The 26,181-nt window shown below is 37.9% G+C and overlaps 1 protein-coding gene across 1 annotated transcript in view; it reads left to right on the forward strand.

Annotated features, from left to right (window-relative positions):
• LOC126456075 (glycerol kinase-like) overlaps positions 1-26,181 on the forward strand; it is a 281,934-nt gene that overhangs the window by 123,548 nt on the left and 132,205 nt on the right. The window contains exons 5-6 of the mRNA XM_050091829.1: positions 5,305-5,407; positions 7,720-7,830. Coding sequence (XP_049947786.1) covers positions 5,305-5,407; positions 7,720-7,830 — 214 coding nt within the window. The remainder of the gene's footprint in view (positions 1-5,304; positions 5,408-7,719; positions 7,831-26,181) is intronic.

Consider the following 26,181-nt stretch of genomic DNA (forward strand, 5'->3'; position numbering starts at 1 on the left):
CAAATTATTCACATCACTATCAACTTTGAAAATGTCTGTTTATATTCAGTAGTGCAGATTTGCCAATATTTTTGTTTATTTTAGGAAACTTTGATTTTCCAAACTTTTCTCTCCCTAACTGCATATCGTCTGTCACAGCATTATTTACAGTCCCATTATTAACATGTTCACTGTTCTGACATTCTTCTGTAACAAGCCCATTAACTTTGTCAGTAGTGTCATTTATTACTAGCACATTTTCTGTTTAAGTATCATCAAAGTTAGCAGTATAAGTGTCAACATTTTCCTGAACTACCACCACATTCTCAATAACAACAGAATTGACATGTTTTGCATCAGAAGCCAGCTCATCACTGTTATCATAATATTTGTTTGCACTATGCCGGTTACAGTTTGAGGTCCAACCACTTAGAAAAATTTTGGGTCCAGAAAACTAGCCATTTATCATTTAAAACATTATTGGCACATTTGTGTTTGATATATCTTAAAGAGCAATAAACACTAATAAGACCACGTATCATGGTCTATTTTCATATTTATTTTAGTTCTTTGATGTATTACAGATTTTACAATAATGATAAAAAAAAGGTGAGATGAATTCTTGAGAAATTTCACATGTAACTGGCTTTTGCATGTAAAAATCTGAAGTATTCTGGCATGCAGAGAGGTCTGTCACTTTCACATTATAGGCTACCTACTGTAAAATTTCATTGAAAATTACTTCCTGCAAATTATTCACATCACTATCAACTTTGAAAATGTCTGTTTATATTCAGTAGTGCAGATTTGCCAATATTTTTGTTTATTTTAGGAAACTTTGATTTTCCAAACTTTTCTCTCCCTAACTGCATATCGTCTGTCACAGCATTATTTACAGTCCCATTATTAACATGTTCACTGTTCTGACATTCTTCTGTAACAAGCCCATTAACTTTGTCAGTAGTGTCATTTATTACTAGCACATTTTCTGTTTAAGTATCATCAAAGTTAGCAGTATAAGTGTCAACATTTTCCTGAACTACCACCACATTCTCAATAACAACAGAATTGACATGTTTTGCATCAGAAGCCAGCTCATCACTGTTATCATAATATTTGTTTGCACTATGCCGGTTACAGTTTGAGGTCCAACCACTTAGAAAAATTTTGGGTCCAGAAAACTAGCCATTTATCATTTAAAACATTATTGGCACATTTGTGTTTGATATATCTTAAAGAGCAATAAACACTAATAAGACCACGTATCATGGTCTATTTTCATATTTATTTTAGTTCTTTGATGTATTACAGATTTTACAATAATGATAAAAAAAAGGTGAGATGAATTCTTGAGAAATTTCACATGTAACTGGCTTTTGCATGTAAAAATCTGAAGTATTCTGGCATGCAGAGAGGTCTGTCACTTTCAGGGCAACCCCGGTTTATAACTTTCCTTTCCTGCTTGTTATGCCAGAGAATGGTCTCATCTTCTCCATACAAATCATGCAAACACATGTTGGATGTTGCTTCATTATGAGATCCACCTGTAAAAGAGATGAGATTAACAAATAAAACAGAACAAAATTGTAATTACAGCATCAGTATCTGTAGCAACAATATTAGCAATGAAAAACTGCACCAGATTGCAGCTTACCTGAATATGAATTTTCTTCAAGCTGTTCCCAATGACATATTTCTCCCTTCGATTCCAGAATCATTTAATTCTTCCTCTTGAGCTTCCAAAATTTCAAGCCTAACTAACATGATATATTTGTATCAAAATTATGGCAAACTGCAAAACCTAATGAGCACACATACAAAACTCACAATAATGTGAGCACACATTGGATCATTGAGTCATGACAACAGTTGTTATGTTTTCTACAGCTTCTTTCAAAATAATTCTAGAAATTGACAACAGAAGGCAGCACCTGTCAAGGGACAGGTAGTTAGATGTCCATACATTGTTCTCATCTGAAATGAGTTCAGTTTTTGAGCGATAGGTGGCTAGTGTGTGAAGAAAATCATGGCCTGAACTATACTTGGGTGCAATCTATTGAACACAGCATTGTGGCCTGAGTTATACTTGGGCTTAGTTTTCCAAAGTGTTAAATTATCCTGGGAGAGTCACAACAACAGCTTTCATGTCCTTATTACATAGGTTTCTAATTTCCTCTCCACTGGACCAAATATCCTGATACGAAGCATCTAGGTTTGAGTGCAAATGTTTCCCTACAATTTCGATTTTCTTCTCTGACAAAATTTGCATTGAATTTAGTTTATTAGTTAGATTACGTTCTCAGCCATAGAATGTTCTTATGTTCTATATTCAAACACACTGTCTTCTACCTCCATGTCACCCCTTTATGAAAATACTATGTGAACACTAAATAAACAGTTGACCTTAATTTTCTACAACATCAGTGGCTGCAGCCATCTGCCCTACTGTCATCTTCTCACCAGTCCTTTCCCTATTACTGTGTTATTGTTTACTGCTGACCTCCCCTCTGGTTCTTCATTGGCTGTGTCTCACTGAAGATGGCATTAGCTCCTCAGCCTGTCACTAGTTGACAGAGATTCACTCAGTATGGCAGCGTCCATTTATTTTGCATCTTCAAAGCATCATAGTTAATCTTATATCTTTCAGTACTACTATGTGCAATGCTGTGTTCTCTGTTTTCCTCTTGCTTGCTAGTATTGACTCGCGTGGTTTTATTTATGCATCCTTCATTTCTGCTACTTCGTAATACAGAGCTCCTGCATTTTAAATCTCCCTTAACCTCAGTACTTCTGTCAACAAGTTCTTAAGTTCCGCTGCTATAACTGTCCATAAAACCGCGTGTTGAGTTTAACAGAGCTGAGGTGGGACTGTTCCTCACCTGGGGTACCAAATGTTTGTTCACCCACCTGCAATTTCTAGTTTGCTCTCAGTATCTCATTGATGGAAGACCATCATATTGCTGAAAACTGGTTTGTTGGTGAATTGGCCAACAGTGAAAGTTATACAGCTTTAACTACTTGCCTTTTGCATTTATTGTCACTGATATTAACATGGTGAGTAGTCTCCGATATTGCTTAAAACTTATGAAACAGTGTGACAGTGGCAATGTAATCCCAGTAGAGTTTTACATTCAAAAGAACACTATGATAGTTTCAGTTTGCACAGTCTATTAACACTTCAATTTTCTAAATATATGACATAAATACACGAATGTCCATGTTGCTGACACAGACAAAATGAAAGTTACTTCCAGTTTGACTCAGAGTACCTGATAAAAGATGCTACGATTGATTAGATGTTTCTCATATTACTGTTAGCTGCAAGCCTGTTACATAGTTATTGAACATATGCTAGCTTGCTTGGGACTGAGGATTTTTGGGAAGGGTGGCCTTTATTAAGACTGGCATATGAATATTTTTCGATCTCAGAAACTACATATTAATTTGTGAGACTGCTAGGTTAGAATTTACTAATTTGGGTGAGTTATACTGGGCGTTTCAAAATAAATATGCAGGTTTTTAAGGTTTGGTAGCACTTATTACATTCTTTATTATAAATTATAAATAATACACCAAATGAAACTTCCTGGCATATTAAAACTGTGCGCTGGACCAAGACTTGAACTCAGGACCTTTGCCTTTCGTGGGCAAGTGCTCTACCATCTGAGCTACCCAAGCACAACTCATGCCCCGTCCTCACAGCTTTTACTTCTGCCAGGAAGGTCCCGAGTTCGAGTCTCAGTCCGACACACAGTTTTAATCTGCCAGGAAGTTTCATGTCAGTGCACACTCCGCTGCAGAGTGAAAATCTCATTCTGAATACACCAAATGAAAGAGAAACTCAAACAGTTTTGTTTGTATCCCTGTGTGCAAACAGGAAAGTGTGGAACAACCAAGAGTGACTGAAGAATGTGTTGAATGAGCAAGATCCTTTCATGTGTAGCCCCAAGAAATCAGTTTGGAATGCTAGTTGTGAATTAGCAATTGCAGTGGCACCTATGTGGAGACTTTTAAGGAGACACTTAAAACTATGTCCTTATCATTTGCAGTTGTTACAAGTTCTAATTTGATGTTTTCTGTGCCATATCACACTGGAGTAGGATTATAGCCTATCCCTGATGTTATTCAATTTGTACACTGAGCAAGCAATAAAGGAAACCAAAGAAAAATTCAGAGTAGGAATTAAAGTTCAGGGAGAAGAAATAAAAGCTTTGAGTTTTGCCAAAGACATTGTAATTCTGTCAGGGACAGCAAAGGACTTGACAGAGCAGTGGAATAGAGTGGACAGTGTCTTGAGAGGAGGATATAAGATGAACATCAACGAAAGCAAAACAAGGATAATAGAATGCGGTCGAACTACGTTGGGTAATGCTGAGGGAATTAGATTATGAAACAAGAAACTTAATGGTAGTAGGTGAGTTTTGCTATTTGGGTGGCAAAATAACTGATCATGACTGAAGTAGAAAGGACATAAAGTGCAGACTTACAGTGGCAAGAAAAGTGTTACTATTGAAGAAGAGTAATTTGTTAAAATCAAATATAGAGTTAAGTGTTAGATTGTCTTTTTCTGAAAGTATTTGTATGGAGTGGAGCCATTTATGGATGTGAAACATGGACAATAAACAGTTTAGACAAGAAGAGAATAGAAGCTTTTGAAATGTGGTGCAGTGGAAGAAAGCTGAAGATTAGATGGGTAGATTATGTAACTAATGAGGTACTGAATAGAATTGAGAAGACTAGAAACTTGTGGCACAACTTGACTAAAAGAAGGGATTTATTGATAGGACACATTCTGAGACACCAATGAATCATCAGTTTAATATCTGAAAGAAGTGTGCAGGTAAAAATCATAGAGGGAGACCAAAAGATGGATACAGTAAACAGATGTAGCATTCAAACATAAGCAAATACCACTTAGATGTGCCCCTCTACTCTCTAGAAGAATTGATGAATGAAATTGTTTTGTAATTATTGAGTTTATGGCACAGTATCCAAAATTATGTTCATATAAATTTTTAGCTATTATAATGTGAATTAAGTATAAAATCTTTCTTACTAATTTTAGTTATTGTCTTTAAAATATTCTGCTCTTTATTACTTACATTCTTTGTAATATCTTTGCTTGCTTGTTCTGCTTTTAAATGACACAATCACATGGTCCATGGCCATGGAATACGTATCTATAAAAATAATAAGAGATTGTGTTGACTAGTTATGGACAGCTGAGTGATTGCACAGTAATGTGGTATCCCAATCATAATAGTCATTTGTTATTAATGTGCACTTTTGTCACTGCTATGCAGACAATAAATTTTTTTGTTTCAGAGTTTTTGGTGTTCCTAAAGAAATACTGCCTGAAATTAAAAGTTCATCAGAAATTTATGGGCGTATTGCTGTTTCACCTTTGGAAGATGTCCCAGTCTCAGGTGTAAGTTCTAATTAATTATAATCTTGTTATGTTAGTGACTTATGTTCAATGACAATGAGATCTTAGTAGGAGTAACATTACTGCAGAGGAATTTCTTTGTCGCTTTTGAATACAAGTTTGAAAATGCTCTTCACAGTTATGTATATTTCTATAAACATAGTGTTTTAAAATCACAGTAAAATATTTTTATGCTCAGTGGAAGTGGTTCTGTAACTAACTGTCAATGGAAATAAATCTTATATTCTTTCATGTATTGCACTCTAATGTTTTACAAATGTTTGTAATAGACTGATATTGTATTTCCTGGATACAAGAGCAGCTACTTTACACAGTTACCAGCATGACGGGAAAAACTTGTTAGAGGTGAGTGAAATGTAGTTGGTCAGTGCTAACTTCAACAACACTGAATATCATTTACAAATCAAATGGCCCGCAACTTTTTCTAAGATAATTGACGTTCTGCTCCCATAAGTTGTGTTCTTAGTAACGTTGTTTGGCAGTGATTCAGGTGATCTTTCATGGTTTTATTGTAAGTACGAGGATTAATTTGGCAGAACATATTCTGAGGCACCAGGGAATCATCCTTTTACAGTCAACAACAGTACTTTGCCATGTACTAAAGCATTATATTTCTGCTCACCCTGTCAATCAGATCATTTAGCTATTTTATGTATAAAGAGAAGAAGAGCAGTTCAGGAATACTCCTGATGATACCCTTGACACTGATGAATACTCATGGCCAACACTTATGGAGGGCAGCAATGCATTAGGGATGGGTTTTATTGTGCCACTGACAATGTGCTTAGTGTCCTGTAACACCACATCAATCTTGTTATATGCAAGCAGTTAACCAAAACAGGGCGGCAGTATTTCATTCCCAAATAGGGAAGCCCAAATGCTGACATATAAAGCATATTTGCTGTGGAGCCCCAAGAGGTGCCACACAGTTTATGAATGATGTTAGTCCTTCTTTTTGTTTTACCTTAAGATATTTCCTCCCAAGTGAAATATATACACTTATAGCATTATACTCATACTTTGCAGTGGAAAGTTATCAACTAGATGTGAATGAGGAAACCTTTCAACTTGGATGGCTGAGCTCTTAATCATCAATAGTGTCCTAAATCAACATTTAGTTAAATGCTGACCACCGAATAACTGAGAAATGCTTAGCTATGTTCTGTAGAAGATACAGCTCATGGTTGCCATACTGTGGAAGGCTTTGAATATGTTACCAGTGTGGCCAAATTGTCAAGTACTGGAGAATCCTGATTTGTTTCTCCAGTTAACTGTGACTTGAAATAAACATTTTTGGGAGCTCTACCCAATGTGCACTTTGCAAAAATGGTCAAAATGCAGCTGAAAATTATGCAGTGAAAATTATCTTAAATTATACACTTTAGGAACCAAGAAGCCTATTAGCAACTGAAAGTAATGACACATATTTCATTTCCTTATTTCATCTAATTGTTTGCAAAATTCCACTAAGTGATGACACTTATGCTACTGTACTGTAATGGACTGTACCAAAACTCTTACAAACTTTGCATGGCTTCACTACAGTGGATGGAATTGTCACTGCTGTAAACAAAAGAAGTATCTTCAGCACAAGAAATGCATTAATATTGAACATCAATTAATGACACATCAAAACATAATAAAGAGATACATAGTCAGAATAGGAATTCAAAAGTGAAAGTTCAAAACTTTTGTTGGTTTGTTATGGAATGTGGAAACAAAGTGGAAATTCTTACAACTCTGGGAGGCTCAGCTAATTGAACTTTCTATGAGCACATAAGGGCTGTACTCCATAGAAGTCCCCCACCCTACCATTCCCCCACCCTGCCACCTCTGCTGTGTGGAGCTAACTGGCATTTCAAGGTGCAGCTTTACTGCTACTTGTTTGAAATATGTAACTCGGTGTCAACAGTTCTGAAAGAGTTTGGTGTCAATCCATGTCGAAAATATTTGAAATGCTTGCCAATAATTATATTGTGTAATGCATTACTGAAAATATATTTCAACATATCTCTTGAGATGGCTCCACCTTAGAGCCCTTAACTGTTAATCATTCCTTTCCTGTAGGCTTTCACAATGATCTGTTATAAATATCATAAGATTATAAAGCAAGTTTTTAGATAATCAAGGAGAACAAAAATAATTGTAGGATTTACACAGGATTCCCTTTTATGTACCAAATGTATGGAGTTAATATTTGATGAGCTGTTAACTCCATCAAAGTATTCATTTGTTGTTGTGGTCTGAGCAACTGTAAATGAAGATACAGCTATAAAACTTACTTTTATTTTCAGGTGCTTGGAGATCAACAGGCTGCTCTTGTTGGCCAAATGTGCCTGCAGCGAGGGCAAGCAAAGATCACTTATGGAACAGGAGCCTTCTTGCTTTACAATACAGGAACTGCTGTAAGCAAAGCTCACACGAGAAAGAGAAAAAGTTTATAAATCTGTGTAAATTCATTAATTTGAGAGATACTTGTGCGTTGAGGTATTGATATATATTGCGGACTTCTTTATACATGATTTGCTCTCAGAATACTTTATACAAGATGATTATTATGAACTACTGCAGTTTAATATTAGAGCAAAAAAGAGTTGCATTTTATGCTTGTCAGAAGAGTTGGCAAGAGAGAGGGCGAGGAAGATTACAGATTAAGATGCTCTCAGCAACAAGGTCACTAGAGATGGATGATGAGTCCAGATTATATTGGAATTGCCTTTCAAAACGGTGATTTAGTTAAGCCTTTGTAAACCTAAATTTGAACAGTCAGACAGGATTTTGGATCCCACTGTCCTCAAATGCAATTTCAGTTTCTTACCACTGGTTACATTGTGTTGTTCAACAGTTTGTGAAATTATTAAGTTTGAAAAAGTTCTGTGAGATGATATTAGCTTCAGGCATCAAAAAAGTACATTAAAAACAAAATCAATTTAATTATGTTAACTTTCAAGTTTTGTTTTTTATTAAGGAAAAAAAAGTTAGGAAGACACAGGGGAAGGAGAAGAGAGAAAGAGTGAAGAGGAAAGAAAGAAAGGTTGATTTTTTAAATATATTTACGACCTGTGGTTTTACCAAGAACATAAAATGAAGGTCCGTAAATCTTTCAGGTCAGCTTAGCCCTATACTGTTAGATGTTGTTAAAGGGAGATTTAATTCGTCTAGATTATGCAGTACTGTGAGATTAGTCCTCCTCTATGATGAAAAGAGTAACATCATATAGAAATAAGTCATAAAAATAGTTTATGCCTGTTGTTGATAATAACTTATAAAGCAGGCATGTACATCATTGTGTCATTATGAATTCACCATTAAAATTATTACCAAAAATTTAAAAACTTTCATACAAAAAGACCAAAACGAGCAATGTATATTAAAAAGCAGCGTCCATGGCAGTACAGAGATTTGTACTATGTGTGGTATTGTTACATTAGAAAAGAACTGGTTCATTGACTTATATCAATAAGGTATTGTTATAACAAGAAAAACTCAATTTATGGAACATAGTACTTTATAGAGCAAGATGTAAGATACAGGTTGTGTGCATCACTGATCGTATTAACTGGACAACAGTAATACAGTGTAAAGTATAGGCTGAGCAGTTGTTTGTGATTTCTTAAATAGTACTGTTTCTGTGGTGGCTCACCAGAGCACACCAGGGGGCCAACCCAGGTGGCCTCTGTAAGCGGGCCTGTAAACTGTATGGACATGTACTCTATGAAATTGCACATCTCATGAGTGAAGTTACATCACTTCTTCCTTCTAGGTGGTGGGAAAACCACATACATCCATCCATAAAAACACTAGGCACAGAAAAATGCGTGGTATAGAAAGAAAAGCACTGGTAACGTGGAAAAAAAAAAACACTGACCTCACAAGGTGCTGAGATTGTGAGTCACAGAAAACACCAAGGACAGTGCTGTTGACCATTTCATTGCCTGATGACAGTGGTGGTGGGCAGGCAAAGGCAAGTAGTGCTGAAGTGATGAGGTTCGGGTTGGCATGCTATCCTCCTCCTCATTAGAAGCCGTAGGGCGGGACTGGGGATGGCATCTCTATAGCAACGTTCTTGTTGAGGTTGGTGGTTGGCACTGGAGGTGTCACTGGGGAAGTCAGAGACGATGGCCTCTCAGGATCCAGCAATGGAGAATGGCTGCGATGTCAGGTGCAGTGGGGGCTACTCTAGCAACAGCAGTCAAGGAGTGAGGGTGGAGACAGGAACCCCAGACAGCAACCTGCCAGGCAGCGATACCCTCTGTGGCACAGGAACAGGCATTGGTGACGGTGGGGATGGGGTAGGCAGTGGGCCCCGGGAACAGGCCCCGTTGTACATGGCCACAGCTGGTCAAAGTGATGGGACAGCCGCCCATCGGGAGTGTGGATGATGCACAGGCACCAGTCCTGGTGATGCTCCATGATGACAGGAACTCAGTTTGGTCAGTAGCTGAAGCCACAAACCCACCTGGCCGGAACCATTGCAATGCTGACACATGTGGTGACGGATGCAGCAGGTGAAGGAGGTTCCATGGTTGATGTCCATTTAGCAGCTTTGCCGGGCTCTTGTCCCCCACCAGAGTGAAACAGCACGAACTCAAAAAACAGGCTAAAGCAGCTTCAGAGGACCTGCCAGACACATACTTCCGCAACTGAGTTTTGAACATCTGAACTTTGTGTTTAGCCTCACCATTAGATAAGGATGAAATGGCGGAGATGAGAGATAGCAAACACCACTAGCCTGACAAAAAGATGCAAATTCTCGAGAAACAAACTAGGAGTAACCATGGTATACAGAAGTTCCTCAATAGAAAAAATCTTAGACAGGGCCAAAATAGCGGCCACTGCGGACATGGATGGACAATGCACCACATAGGGAAATTTGGAATAGGCATCCACTACAATGAGCCATTATTGATTTAGGAAGAGCACAGTAAAATCAGTGTGTAGACGCTCCCATGGGCACTGTGGCATCAGTCATGCAGGAAAAGATGCCTGCAGGGTCACCTGTTGCAGAACACACTGAGTGCAAGTGGCGATAAGCCACTTAATGACCCTATGTATGCCTAGCCAGTAGACATGCCAGCCGGTCAGAGCTCTGATGCAAGATGTTTCCCAATGACTGACATGCAGAAGTCACAGAACATTATGGCAGCAAGAATCACAACCCAGGCAGCATATCCTATGTTGCTTACAAAAGAATGCCATCAAACACAGGAAGACAGTGCTGGAGGGAGAAGTAATTATGCAAGAGATCCGAGGCATGGCCCGGGGGTTTTTCTGGCCAACCATGCTGCACAGAAGAGAGGACTCAACTAAGTACAAGGCCCATGGTGACAGCTGATGCTATCATGGCACTAGTGATGGGAAATCCATCGACAACATTCTGGTTCTCAGTATCTAAACAGAAACAAAGCAGCTTGTCCTGATTGAAAGTCTGGGTCCAGTCCAACTGGAAGGTGATATAAGGCATTGGCGTTGGCACGTTGCACCAATGGCTGTTAATGGATCTGATAATGATAACAGGAGAGGAAGAGAGCTCAGTGTTGCAAATGATGTGCTGCCTTGTCTGGCACGGAAGCTGAAGGCTTGAAAAGAGCTACCAACGGCTTGTGATCCATGATTAAATGGCACTTAGAACCAGAGAATGAGCCATTGGAATATTTCTTCCATTGAGATGTTTGTTAGATCACCTAGCACTGACAATATCACATGGAGAAAATGTAACCCTCACCTGTTACCTAGTTTGTTATAGCAAGAACAAACCTGAATTATGGAGCACAGAATTTTATAGAGCAACAAGTAAGATGCATGTTTGCCTGACAATGAACACACTGTCTGCAGTGTAAAGAATAGGCTGAGCACTCATTTGCGATCACTTAAACAATGATGTTTCTTTGGTGTCTCACCAAAGTGCTCCAGGGTGCTGACCCAGGTAGTCTCTGTAAGCGGGCCTGTGAACTGTATGGACGCATGCTGTATGAAACCTCACGCACCATGAGTGAAGGTACATCAGATACACTACATTTTAAGTCTACCGTGCCAGCTCAGAACCATCTGAAATGATTATTCCCTAACCCTTTTTGTACTTGGCATGTGAAAGCAGGAACAGTTTAGGAAAAAAAGCAGAAACTGATGACAAAGCAACATGTAAAGATTTTAATCAAAACAAAGGTTTGTGTTACTTCAGTGTACAAAATTAAGTAGTTAAACATATTTAGTCAGAGTTTTTATATAACATTTTTTCCTCTTGCCACAGTGTTTCTATTTAGAATTCAGTATTTGTTTCAAAGGTTTGCTGTATTGAATTCCTTATTACCTCTGTTATCTCCTCATACACTGTGTTGATGCAGTAATTTCAATTTTGACTTGGCAGGTCAGTTAAAATAATTGGCATATACAAGGCCAATCTTACAGCAAAATAGGACTGTCCTTCTTTTTCTCATGTCCAAATTTTTTGAAGCTCTCCCATGATATTGCCTGACTGCTGCTGAAGGAAGAAGGGTGAGGTGGACTTTTTCTTTTCTGTTTCTTCTGTGATGGCTTCTTCACCAGTTTCCCATCAGTTACCATGTTGGGCAATCCATATTTCCATCCCCTACAAACCATGTTCTAAAGGTACTCCATGGATCAATCTATCTTTTCATTTGTCAGTTGACCCCATTGCATTTGACCCCTGAATTTCCTTCTTTTAACTACTTATGTATCACTCACCCATGCCATATGCCCCCACCCATCTTAGTCTGGCTGATTTTGCTATTCTTCTGACAGGTGGATCTTTATAATCAATGTACAGCTCATGACTGTTCCTCCTCCTTGATTTTCCTATTTTGCAGCCTGGGGTGTAGCAACTTGTGCCAATCCAGATATTGAAATCTGGATTTGACAGGCCACTCATCAGTAGAGTACATGCTGATATTCATTACAGCCAGAACCATAAAGATGATACAAGACCATTGTAATCACCTAATAGAAGTTTCTGGCATCTTAACAAACATTGCCTATCATAAGGAGAGCTTTCCAACATATTTAATTACTCCCATTGGCACTGGCAATGGCATAAATATAGACTTTGAATATAAATATGTTGACAAAGCAGAATATTCTAAATTTCTGGATGTGTGCATTGATGAGAAATTGAATTGGAAACAACACATTGATGTTCTATTGAAACATTTGCGTTCAGCTACTTCTGCTATTAAAATTGTTGCAAATTCTGATGATAAACATATCAGTAAATTAGCCTACTGTGCTTATTTTCATTCACTGCTTTCATGTGGCAGTTTATTTTGGGTTAATTCATCATTAAGAGAAAAAGTATTCATTGCACAGAAGTGTGTAATCAGAATGAAAGCAGGAACCCACCCCAGATCACCTTGCAGACATTTATTTCAGGAACTAGGGATAGTCACAGTACCTTCACATTACATATATTCACTAATGGAATTCGTTACTAGTAACCCATCCCAATTCAAAAATAATAGCAAAGTGCAAAGCTACAACATTAGAAGAAAGGATGATCTTCATTATTCTGTGTTAAATCTGACTTTAGCACAGGGGTGAATTACAGTGTCACAACAGTCTTTCGTCATTTACCAAACGGCATTAAAAAAAAAAGATTTAGTTGTATAGTATATAAAAAACATGATCCTAAACTGACACATTCTATATCATCATGAAATGTTGTACTCATGATCTATGGAATAAATATTAATGTAATGAACTCATGTGGCACCCTTACACATTAACCTTTCTTTGGAACACAAAGAATAATCTTTTTATATCTACCTAAAATCATAAAGCTGATCCAAATGATTAATGGAAAATCTCATATAAAGATGTGAAACAAATACTAACAAAGAGATAGAGGGGCTGGCCAGTACTTACCTCAGCTCAGTACAGCCAATAGATACACATAAAACAGAACTGAAAATTTACGTTCCTAGCTTTCGGAACAAATGTTCCTTCATCGCGGAGGAGAGAGGGGAAAGAAAGGGAAGAAGGGAAAGGAGATTCTGGGTTAAAAGGTAAACATTCTGTATTTTTTTCAACTTTTAACATTTCTTAAAAGACTGTTTCACTCAGCATTTGTTCATGACAGCCGTGCGAAGACATATCTACATTAAACACACCACCAGTAATTTCAGCTGACAAGTGTCCATTCTTCTTACTCAGCTGAAATGATAAACTGCTGTGCAAAAATCTGTTGGGAGCCACAAACAATTTCTCACATCAACTTGTACTCTGTTGGCGATTAAAATTGCACCACCATGAAGGTGGCATCCAACAAACATCAAACTGATCGGAAGTGTACTATGTGCTTCAATCTGCAAATGATTAGTATCTCCAATAAACTGCTCAAAGTAGGTAGGAGTCGTGTTTTCTCATTCAGAAATCACACTCAAATGTTGTTTGTTTGTGTGAAGATTACCTAATGCCTCACAAAAGAAGAAACATCTACCAACTTGCATCAGAAATCAACAGTGCCAGGACTGTGACCTGTCAAGTTCATGATTTACTGTTCTGTGATACTGTTCTCATGTTCATTGGAATCTCACACCATCGTGCAAATATGGAATAACAATTTCAAGATAGTCATACTCAGTGCCATGCAGGACCTGAATAGTCCCATGCTGTAGAACAGACATTTTGCTTGTGTGAATATGCAGGATCACACAGATACATCATGTACCCTGGGTCAGGAAATAAGCTTGTTTACAACAAGAAAACTGTCGACCTCGACAGTGTGATGAAGTGTCATGGACTGTCAGCATAGTTACCACTGATGTGGCTTCCCTTGACCCATCATCAGAGGAAGAAATGTGCACAGTGGTGCAGCCAATGGCAACATTGCACATAGGAGCAGCACCACATCATATTTTCAGATGAGTCTCAGTTCTGTGTAAGCGTCCAGATGGATGTATCCCTGTGTGGAGACTCTGAACAGAGCAAATGTTTCCAGATTGAATTTTTTAGCATGATGTAGCCCAACATATGACATGGTGGTATGTGGTAATTTAATCCCCTCTTGTTTGCATAGCAGGTAATTTGGACAGCAAGTGTTACATGTAAAGCCCAGAGGCTGTGCCAGATGTGTTGGGCAAATCTTCATGATGATACTGAACAGTAATTTGCAAGTAGGAAACATTGTTCAAGATTGAAGCATTCATGAAATTTGAAGTTTTATTTGTATCTCATGGCTTAATTTTGTTACTGTAGTTTGATAATTGGTTCCAACAAGTGATATAGTAAACTAATAGTGATATGACAACCAATTGTGCTTAATAAACTCTACCCAATCAATCATCATATAACTAAGAAATAATCAGTAATTGACAAGAAGAGTAATTTAAAGGAAGTGAGCAAGCGGAGGGCTTACATGGTGCTGTCCTGATCTACCTTGATAAAGAGAGTATCAACTGTAACCCTGACAAACGTGTTCTCTATATTGCTCACCCATTGAAAACATCTGGTCATGGCTGCCCAGAGGCTGGCATGCTACCTCTCACCAGACACTGCAGTTGATGAACTGTGGCACAGAGTTGAAGCAGCATGGTGTGATGTACCCATATCTATCATCCAAACTTAGTTTGATCCAATGCCCAGATGGGTTACAGTCATTGTTGCTGTCAGAGATGGAAGCTCATCATACCAATTTAATCAAATATTCTTCTTCTTATACTGTATATGGACAGTAAGTAAAATTTCATTATTTGCAGCTCTGCATGGTTTTGTAATTTTAATAGCCAGCAATGTATCTTTATGTCAAATCTTACACCATCAATAGGCAGCCACAAGGAGATTGTATCATTGGCAGAAGACACCATACTGGACTACAACAGCTGAACAATATCTTTTACTCCCTAAAGGGATCAATCAAGAATGGCAGGTTATGGACAAAGTGCATTAAGGGATCCTGAGCTGAGAATGCTCAATACCACCAATACTCTAGTACCATAAACTATTGAATAATTTTTAGTGATAGTGACCACTGTTGGGTGTGTTGGTAGAACATAATCTGTTATGAAGAATCATGATCAGTATTTAAACACCTGAATTACAGGGATGAGACAGAAGATATTCTTAAGTAATAATAATAATAATTTAAGAAAATTCTTTATAGAACAAGCAGAAACTAGCAAAATACACAAAGCAATCGCTCATATAAATACATTGGCTACACCATTGCAATTTCATAACCACTTCTACAACACTTTAGATCACATAACATCAACAGATATGAAGAAAGTAAATTGGAAAAAGAAAACACTACATGGCAAGCAACTGTATCATCTAACACAGCCACACATCGATCAAGACGCATCCAACACATGGCTAAGAAAAGGCAATATATACAGTGAGATGGAAGGATTCATGATAGCAATACAGGATCAAACAATAAACACCAGATATTACAGCAAGCATATTATTAAAGATCCCAATACCACAACAGATAAATGCAGACTTTGCAAACAACAAAGAGAAACAGTAGATCACATCACAAGTGGATGTGCAGTACTAGCAAATACAGAATACTCCAGAAGAGATGACAATGTAGCAAAAATAATACATCAACAATTTGCCATACAACATAAACTAATAAAACAAAACATTCCTACATACAAGTACGCACCACAAAATGTACTGGAGAATGATGAATACAAATTATACTGGAACAGAACCATTATAACAGATAAAGCAACACCACATAACAAACCTGACATCATACTCACCAATAAAAAGAAAAAATTAACACAACTAATCGAAATATCCATACCCAATACAACAAATATACAGAAGATAACAGGAGAAAAAAAATTGAAAAATACATCCAACTGGCTGAGGATGTCAAGGACATGTGGCATCAAGATAAAGTTGACATTATACCAATTATACTATCAACTACAGGAATCATACCACACAGTATCCACCAGTACATCAATGCAATACAGCTACATCCAAACGTATATATACAACTACAGAAATCTGTAATTATTGATACATGTTTAATTACCCGAAAGTTCCTAAATGCAATGTAACATATACCTTACAGTTAAATGGAAGTCACGCTTGATCAAGGTCTGTGTCACTTTCCATTTTTAACCAGACATAATGTCTGAGAAAGGAAAGAAATAATAATAATAATAATAATAAACCCCGTGGAGGCCCGGGAAAAGAATCGGCCTCCGGTATGTTCTGCCAGTCGTAAAAGGCGACGAAAAGAACAAACCACTAATAGGGCTAACTCCCCTTTTAGTGTGATTAGTTGGTTCAGGACAGAACTAATGAAGCCTCGGACAAGCGCCGTCATGGTCGGGGACGACGCTTGAACCCTATGCCCGCCCACAATGGTAACGACACTGCTAGCCAACTGGAAAATGATTTAAATCCAAATAGAGGTGTTTTGCAGGATATGCTTCCTGCAACCACCCTAGAAGGAAAACAAAGACAGAGGATGAGATGGTCAGATGAAGTTAATCGACACCTCATGTTCTGTTATTACCAAGCAACAAACCTAGGAACCAACACAACTGGATACAGATCACAAGTATACACAACATTTATTACCAGATACCCAGAATTAAAATTTTTAACAGAACAACGACTAGCTGATCAGATCCGTGTAATAATAAAAAATAACAGGATACCCCAGTCAGAATTAGATAACATCAAACAACAAGTACAACAAATACTGGAACAAAATAATGTGCAATCAGAAGAAGAAGAAAATACAGTAATGGACTCAAACATCCCAGAGCAAACAAACAAAGAACAACACGCACCAATTAAACAATCAGAGGAAAACGAAATCTTAAGGCAGCCACCAGAACAAGCACAAATAGAACACAAAGTGACACAGATATTAGATATAGAAGAAAAATTTCAGCTAACATATATAGAATATAAAGACACAAATACAGACATTAGACCATTCTTGCATAGACCACCAAATAACCCACAAGTCGAAACAACAATAAAAACTATCAACACAATCATACACAACAAAATAAATGAAAACACAACTATGGAAGAGTTACAACTACTGGTATATATAGGAGCACTCACTACACTAAATATACACACTAGGCAGAGATCAGAACCAACCAACACACCGAAGAAACCCACAAAACCAGCATGGCAACACAGGCTACAGATCAAAATAGAAAAACTGAGAAAAGAAATCGGACAGCTAACACAATTTATAAGAAATGAAATCTCGGAAAAAAAAACGAAAAAGGTTAGGTAAAATCTCACAATTAGACGAAAAGAAGCAGAAATTACAAGCATTCGCCAAACGACTCAGAAGATACAAAAAAAGTGAAAATAGAAGGAAACAAAACCAAACATTCAACACAAACCAAAAGAAATTTTACCAGACAATGGATAACACACATATTGAAATAAACAATCCACCAAACATAACAGACATGGAACACTTCTGGAGCAACATATGGTCAAACCCGGTACAACATAACAGGCATGCATGGTGGATACAAGCAGAAACAGACACGTACAAGATGATACCACAAATGCCTGAAGTGACAATTTTGCAACATGAAGTCACCCAAGCAATTAATTCTACTCACAATTGGAAAGCCCCTGGAAATGATAAAATAGCAAATTTCTGGTTAAAGAAGTTCACCTCAACACATTCACATCTAACTAAATTATTTAACAGTTACATTGCAGACCCATACACATTCCCTGATACACTTACACATGGAATAACTTATCTGAAACCTAAAGATCAAGCAGACACAGCGAACCCAGCTAAATATCGCCCCATAACATGCCTACCAACAATATACAAAATATTAACTTCAGTCATTAAACAGAAACTAGTGACACATACTTCACAGAACAAAATTATAAATGAAGAACAAAAAAGCTGTTGCAAAGGAGCACGAGGATGTAAAGAGCAACTGATAATAGATGCAGAGGTGACATATCAAGCTAAAACTAAACAAAGGTCGCTACACTACGCATACATTGATTACCAAAAAGCCTTTGATAGTGTACCCCACTCATGGTTACTACAGATATTGGAAATATACAAAGTAGATCCTAAATTGATACAGTTTCTAAACATAGTAATGAAAAACTGGAAAACCACACTTAATATTCAAACAAATTCAGATAACATCACATCACAGCCAATACAGATTAAGCGTGGAATATACCAAGGAGACTCATTAAGTCCTTTCTGGTTCTGTCTTGCTCTGAACCCACTATCCAACATGCTAAATAATACAAATTATGGTTACAATATTACTGGAACATACCCACACAAAATCACACATTTGCTATACATGGATGATCTAAAACTACTGGCAGCAACAAATCAACAACTCAACCAATTACTAAAGATAACAGAAGTATTTAGCAATGATATAAATATGGCTTTTGGAACAGACAAATGTAAGAAAAATAGCATAGTCAAGGGAAAACACACTAAACAAGAAGATTACATATTGGATAACCACAGCGACTGCATAGAAGCGATGGAAAAAACAGATGCCTATAAATATCTAGGATACAGACAAAAAATAGGAATAGATGATAGAAATATTAAGGAAGAGCTAAAAGAAAAATATAGACAAAGACTAACAAAAATACTGAAAACAGAATTGACAGCAAGAAACAAGACAAAAGCTATAAATACCTATGCTATACCAATATTGACCTACTCATTTGGAGTAGTGAAATGGAGTAACACAGACCTAGAAGCACTCAATACACTTACACGATCACAATGCCACAAATATAGAATACATCACATACATTCAGCAACAGAAAGATTCACATTAAGCAGAAAGGAAGGAGGAAGGGGATTTATCGACATAAAAAACCTACATTATGGACAGGTAGACAATTTAAGAAAATTCTTTCTAGAACGAGCAGAAACTAGCAAAATACACAAAGCAATCACCCACATAAATACATCGGCTACACCACTACAATTTCATAACCACCTCTACAACCCTTTAGATCACATAACATCAACAGATACAAAGAAAGTAAATTGGAAAAAGAAAACACTACATGGTAAGCACCCGCATCATCTAACACAGCCACACATCGATCAAGACGCATCCAACACATGGCTAAGAAGAGGCAATATATACAGTGAGACAGAAGGATTCATGATTGCAATACAGGATCAAACAATAAACACCAGATATTACAGCAAGCATATTATTAAAGATCCCAATACCACAACAGATAAATGCAGACTTTGCAAACAACAAATAGAAACAGTAGATCACATCACAAGTGGATGTACAATACTAGCAAATACAGAATACCCCAGAAGACATGACAACGTCGCAAAAATAATACATCAACAGCTTGCCTTACAACATAAACTTTTAAAACAACACGTTCCTACATACAAGTATACACCACAAAATGTACTGGAGAATGATGAATACAAATTATACTGGAACAGAACCATTATAACAGATAAAACAACGCCACATAACAAACCTGACATCATACTCACCAATAAAAAGAAGAAATTAACACAACTAATTGAAATATCCATAACCAATACAGCAAATATACAGAAGAAAACAGGAGAAAAAATTGAAAAATACATCCAACTGGCTGAGGAAGTCAAGGACATGTGGCATCAGGATAAAGTTGACATTATACCAATTATACTTTCAACTACAGGAGTCATACCACGCAATATCCACCAGTACATCAATGCAATACAGCTACATCCAAACTTATATATAAAACTTCAGAAATCCGTAATTATTGATACATGTTCAATTACCCGAAAGTTCCTAAACGCAATGTAACATATATCGTACAGTTAAAAGGAAGTGACGCTTGATCAAGGTCCGCGTCACTTTCATTCCAAACCAGACCTAAGGTCTGAGAAAGGAAAGATAATAATAATATCTACAGGAAACCCACTATTTATAGGTATATTACTCATAGATGAGGTGGCTTGTTGTTAATTTTAATCAGTCATTATCAGGTGATCTTATTATTAGCAGGCAGTCTGTGGAACACCTACTATACCACAGTTGTCATAGGATTTTCGAGATGTATGGGGCTCTGATTCGAACATCGTTTCTCTAGGCTTTTGTGAGACTACAGATGTTATCTATTTGGATTAAACTGACATGTACTAAATCTTGAAAATTATGACAAATTATTGAATGGTCAGAGTAAACAGATCATATCCCAACACCATATGCACTAGATGAGCTGAGGCAGGGGGGTGCAATGGTGGGTCTGTGAGCCAAGTATTATAAGCAACTAAACGGTCAACAAAATCACTGAGTGAGGTGACACTGGACTGTCATGCAAGAAGACAGCTGTTCAAATTCCCATCTAGCCACCTAGGTTTAATTTTACCATAGTTTCCTTAAGTCACTTAGTGTGAATGTCATGATGCTTCATTTGAAAAGGACATGGCCAATTTCCTTCCCCATCCTTCCTCATTTAGAGGTTGTGGTCTGTCTCTAATGATGGATGTTAAACACTGATCTTCTTCCTTTTTCAGTAAACAGGCGCTCCCAGTAATAGTCTCCTTTCAGTTTAATGAAAGTATTTGTCTACCAAATGAATGGTTGATATTTGCTGCAAAAGCAGACAGAAACAAACTGGTAATACTTCATAACTGTGCTGTGTTCAGTGGCACTGATATCTGCTGTCCTAGGTGCCCATCAGCAGGTCTGTTGCTGTTGATACTACTACTCCTTGTCTGGGGGATATTTCAGAAGGAAGCCAACGTGGCTGGATCTGTTTTAAGTATCACTGAAGAGTTCTATTTTTGATTTTTGTGACATACATCATTTGACCTTGAGTGGCACCAACCTTTGTTCATACTCAGCCTCATAACCTCATGAATATGTATGCTCACATCAGAGCACCAGACTAGAATGAGTCTCTGGGCATGAGATAGTACTGGTTACGGAAACAAGGGGTGCAATAATGTTTGTATTAGTCTTATATTGAGTATCCTAGTGAGGCCTTCATATTGTCATTGCTTATTATTATTATTGTTAATTCCCCATTAAGGAGAGCGTTAAAACGCAATCAATATTTACAATGACAATATGGTACATAAATTGGTACATTTCAAATTCATGGCACTTTTATCTGTCTCTTTCTTTTCTCTTCCCAAAAACCTCTCATAAATTCACTGTGTTTCTTCTTCCTCTCTTCTGTCCACTTCTTTCCTGATTTCTTCTCTTTTGGTGTTTCTTCGAATTTCTGTTTGTTGATTTTTTCTCTGTATTTTCCTCTGTTTGATATTTCTTCTGTGGAGATGTTTAGATTTTTGAGGTCTTCCATGGTTTCCTTTACCCAGTTAGTTTTCACCTTATTCGTCACCACTATGTTAAAAATCTTCTTGGTCAGCCTATTTTCATTCATCCTATTAATGTGCCCATAGAATTTTGCCCTTCTTTTTCTGATATTGTCTGTAATTGTCTCTGCCTGTTTGTACAATTCCTTTGTTGGTTTCTTTATCCAGATCCCCTGTCTCTGAACTGGCCCAAAGATCTTTCTCAGAATTTTCCTCTCTTGCTTTTCCATTTTCTTGATTTTAGTTCTTCCTCTGATTACTGTTGTTTCTGAGGCATACAAGGCCTCAGGTAAGACTACTGTTTTGTAATGTCTTAATTTGGCATTGATGGAAATATTTCTTTTATTGTAATGGTTCCATGTAAGTCTGTATGCTTTTTGTAGTTTTGTAACCCTTTCTTCATTGGCTGTTGAATTCAGTCCTGTTTTCTGTATAATCTCTCCCAGGTATTTGAAACTTTCTACTTGTGTTATCTTTCTGTACTTTGTTATCAATGGGCTTCTGTCTGTAGATTTTGTGTCCACGTACTGGGTTTTTTCATATGATATTTGCAGTCCTGTTCTGGCTGCAATTTCATGCAATATCTCTAGGGCTTCTCTGGCTTCTTTTCTGTCATTTGTAATGATGGCTATATCATCAGCAAAGGCCAGACATTTTATGTTGACGGTTCTATTTTTCTCTCTCCCCATCTTTACCCCATTGACTCCTTTGTCCCACGTCCTGATTATTTTCTCTAAAACAGCGTTAAATAAAATGGGTGACAGGGCATCTCCCTGTCTCACTACTGTCTTGATTTCGAAAGATTCTGAGATCTCGCCCATGAACTTCACTTTTGACTTTGTATTTGTTAATGTTTCCTGAATTAGTTTTCTGGTCTTATTGTCTACCTTCATTTCTTCTAGCATATTAAAAAGTGTTTCTCTGTCTATGGAATCGTAAGCCTTCTTGAAATCAATAAATGTTACTGTGGTGTTTCTGGACTTTCTTGTTGTTAATAATGTTCTCAGACACCAGACCTGCTCACTGCATGATCTTCCCTTCTTGAACCCTCCTTGGTATTCTCCGATCTGTGGATCTATCTGAGGGTCTAGGTGATTTAACAGAGCTTTTGATAGAATTTTGTATGCCACTGGCAGAATTTTGTATGCCACCGGCAGTAACGAAATTCCTCTATAGTTATTAGGGTCTGTTTTGTCTCCTTTCTTGTGGAGGAGGTGTATTAGGGCTGACTTCCATTCTTCTGGTATTTTTTCTGTTTCCCAGATGTTTTTGATTATACTATGAATTTTGTGTGTAATGTTTTCATGGTCTAATTTCCAGATTTCTGCAATCAGTCCATCTTCACCTGGTGCTCTGTTATTTTTCGATGATTTTATTATTTTCTCGATTTCTTCATATGTTGGGGGTTCGGAGTCCCGGTTGGGTACTGGTTTTGTAAACTGTAATCTCTGTTTTGGTTTATCACAGTTAAGTAACATGTCAAAGTATCTGGCTAATATTTCACAGTTTTTCTTCGGATTTGTCTCCAGTGTTCCATCTTGTCTTTTGAAGCATAACCTTGGTGGCTGATATCCTGTCATATTTTCTCGGAATACTCTGTAAAAATTTCGTGTGTTGTTTCTGGTGAAGTCTTCTTCTATCACCTTCAACCTGCTGTTTTCGTAACCTCTTTTTTCTCTTCAGATTATTTTTGAAGTGTTTTTCTGTATCCTGTTGAAGTCCTCTCATTTTTCTTGTGTTTTATGGCTGTTAAATTTTTTCCAGGCTTGTATTCTGTCTTCTATGGCCCTGTCGCATGTCATGTTTCACAATCGGTGTTTCCTTTTTCTCGGTGGCTGCCCCAGTTTTATCAGTTCTTTTATTTTTTCTGACAGTTCTGTCCAGTTGTTGCTATTGATTTTCGTAATTTCTTCTATTATTTCTTTCTTGTTTATTTGTAGGTACTCTGGATCTGTTCTGAAAGGTCTGTTGGTTCTCTTTATTTGTCTATTGGGTATAAATTTTACTTTAATTTGGAGAAGGTGATGATCAGATTCAAAAACTCCTTTCTTTGTTCTTACGTTCATTATTTCTCTGGTTTTTTTTTGTGGATATTGCTACATGGTCTATCTGAAATTCTCCTAGAGTGTGGTTGGGGGATATCCAAGTTACAAGTTTTCTGTGTGGTTTCTGGAATTGCGTTGACATGATTTTCAGATCAAAATTTCTGCAGAAGTTTATCAAGTTCCCTCCATTTTTGTTTGTTCTCATGTGGGCCGTGTGTTTCCCTGTCTTGTCTCGGAATTTTCTTTGCTTGCCTAACTGGGCATTGAAGCCTCCTAGTAACACTTTTATGTGATTCTTGGGGATTTTGCTGGTAGTTTCTTCCAGATCTTCCCAGAATTCCTCTATCATCTCTGGGTTCTTCTTGTTATAATTGTTTGTGGGGGCATGTCCATTGATTAATGTGTAGGCTTTGTTTCCAGATCTTATCGTGAGTGTCGACATTTTTTCTGATTTTGAGGTGAAATCTATTACGGAGTCCAGTATTGATTTATGTACTACAAAACCAGTTCCGAAGAGTTTGAGATTTCTTCCTGGGATGGTTATGGCTGGTTTCCCCTTATATATTCTGTAATTTTCAGAATCAAAGTGGTTCTCATCTGCAAATCGTGTTTCCTGTATTGCCATAACTTTGATGTTGTATTTATCCATGGCGTTTGTTAATTGTTTCAGTTTACCTGGCCTCAGTAGTGTGTTGGTGGTGAGTGTTCCCATGTAAAATACTCTCTTCGTCTTGAGGGTTTTTGAGAGGCTCCGATTCTTCTCTTCATGACATGCCTGATCCCCTGGAATCCGATGATCAGGTCTATTACCCAGTCTTACTGACTGGGGCCCAGGGTAGTGGATTCTTTCCCATTGTTCTGTCATGATTATTGGTTTGTGTTGAGGCATTGGTGGTGAAATCACAAAGGATCTCACATAATTTCGACTGGAGTTTTGAGTTCCAGAAGATTAACTTACAGCCGAGCTCACAGAGCCAACAGACGCTGACCAGAGTACCAGTGGTTGCCACACAGACGTGTCTGGATTTTGGGTTTTTTTTTTTAGGAGGTGTCACTCCTCCCCCTCCTCCTTCCTCATCACTTGTGAGATGAGGCCCCGGGCTTGGGACCGGCAGTGGCGGAGTTATTGTCATTGCTTATAATGCTTGTTAACCATATCAGAATTAAGGAAGGATTATTTATGGCCTTTCTAAAGTGGACCACACATGCCTCTGCACTTGTATTTTATCAGTGTGTGGGAGCACAAATTTTACTATCATAAACGTAAGATATCAAAGTCACTATGATGCCAGACATTTCAAAAGCACAGTACAGTATTATATTTGCTGGTCATTAGCACCGCAGACTACTACATTTACCTGACCCTCCAAAACTCCCTCCCACCACCACACAGAATACAGAACCAAACAGGCCCATGAAACAGTCATGAACCTTTCCTCCAGAAGCCTTAGCCCCACAGAAATATCAGTCCTTCCCAGAGGCCTCACCTTTTGCCCACTCCCAAATTCAACCATACTGGACTTGTTGAAGGCCTTCTCTCCTTCCTCCAGTCCCTACAGTGGAAACACTTTTTCGCCACCAAACCTACCAATCAGACTCAACTAAAGACCAATGTTGAATCCTGCCTAACTCACTTCACTCCTCCATCCAACCGTGATCCACCCCCACTGGCCCCCAAATAACCCAATGCTAGCTTTCCAGAATATCTTAACCTCGAACCTTATCTAACCTCAAATCCCTCAACATGCAAACTAACCTTGCATCCACAGAAAGAACCACAGTCCACCATCCGAAAACATATCCCCACCTTATAATCCTACCTACGTACAAAGGTTCCACCACTTTTGGTTTGAACCACAAGGATTACGTGGCAGAAGGACTTTGGGAGATGTCAGATACTTCCACCTACAAACCTTGCCACAGTGACATTATTCCAGAAATCCAGCAGGATCTCCAGTCACTCCTCAAATCCTTAGGCCCATCCCAGAACCTCTCCCCAGAGTCCATGTCTCTGCTCACTGCTACCACTCCCTACACTCCTACCTTCTATACGCTTCCAAAGTCTATTAACCCAACAACCCAGGATGCCCCATTGTAGCCATTTACTGTGCCCCACTGAGAGAATTTCTCCTCTCGTAGACCAATACTTTCAACCTATTACCCACCTACCATCCTATATAAAAGACACCAACCATTTTCTCCACCAGCACTCCACAGTTCCTGTCCCTTTACCACATGGAGCCCTGCTCATCACTATTGATGCCACCTCCTTTTACACTAACATCCCCAATGCTGAGCTTCTCACTAATGCCTTCACAGGCCATAATTTTCCTTCCAACTTTGTACAAAAACAAATATCCCATGCCTTTTCTTTCTAGTCTTCCACCACTTCC

The sequence above is a fragment of the Schistocerca serialis genome, chromosome 2, assembly GCF_023864345.2.
Source record: "Schistocerca serialis cubense isolate TAMUIC-IGC-003099 chromosome 2, iqSchSeri2.2, whole genome shotgun sequence".
In the NCBI taxonomy this organism is placed as follows: domain Eukaryota; kingdom Metazoa; phylum Arthropoda; class Insecta; order Orthoptera; family Acrididae; genus Schistocerca; species Schistocerca serialis.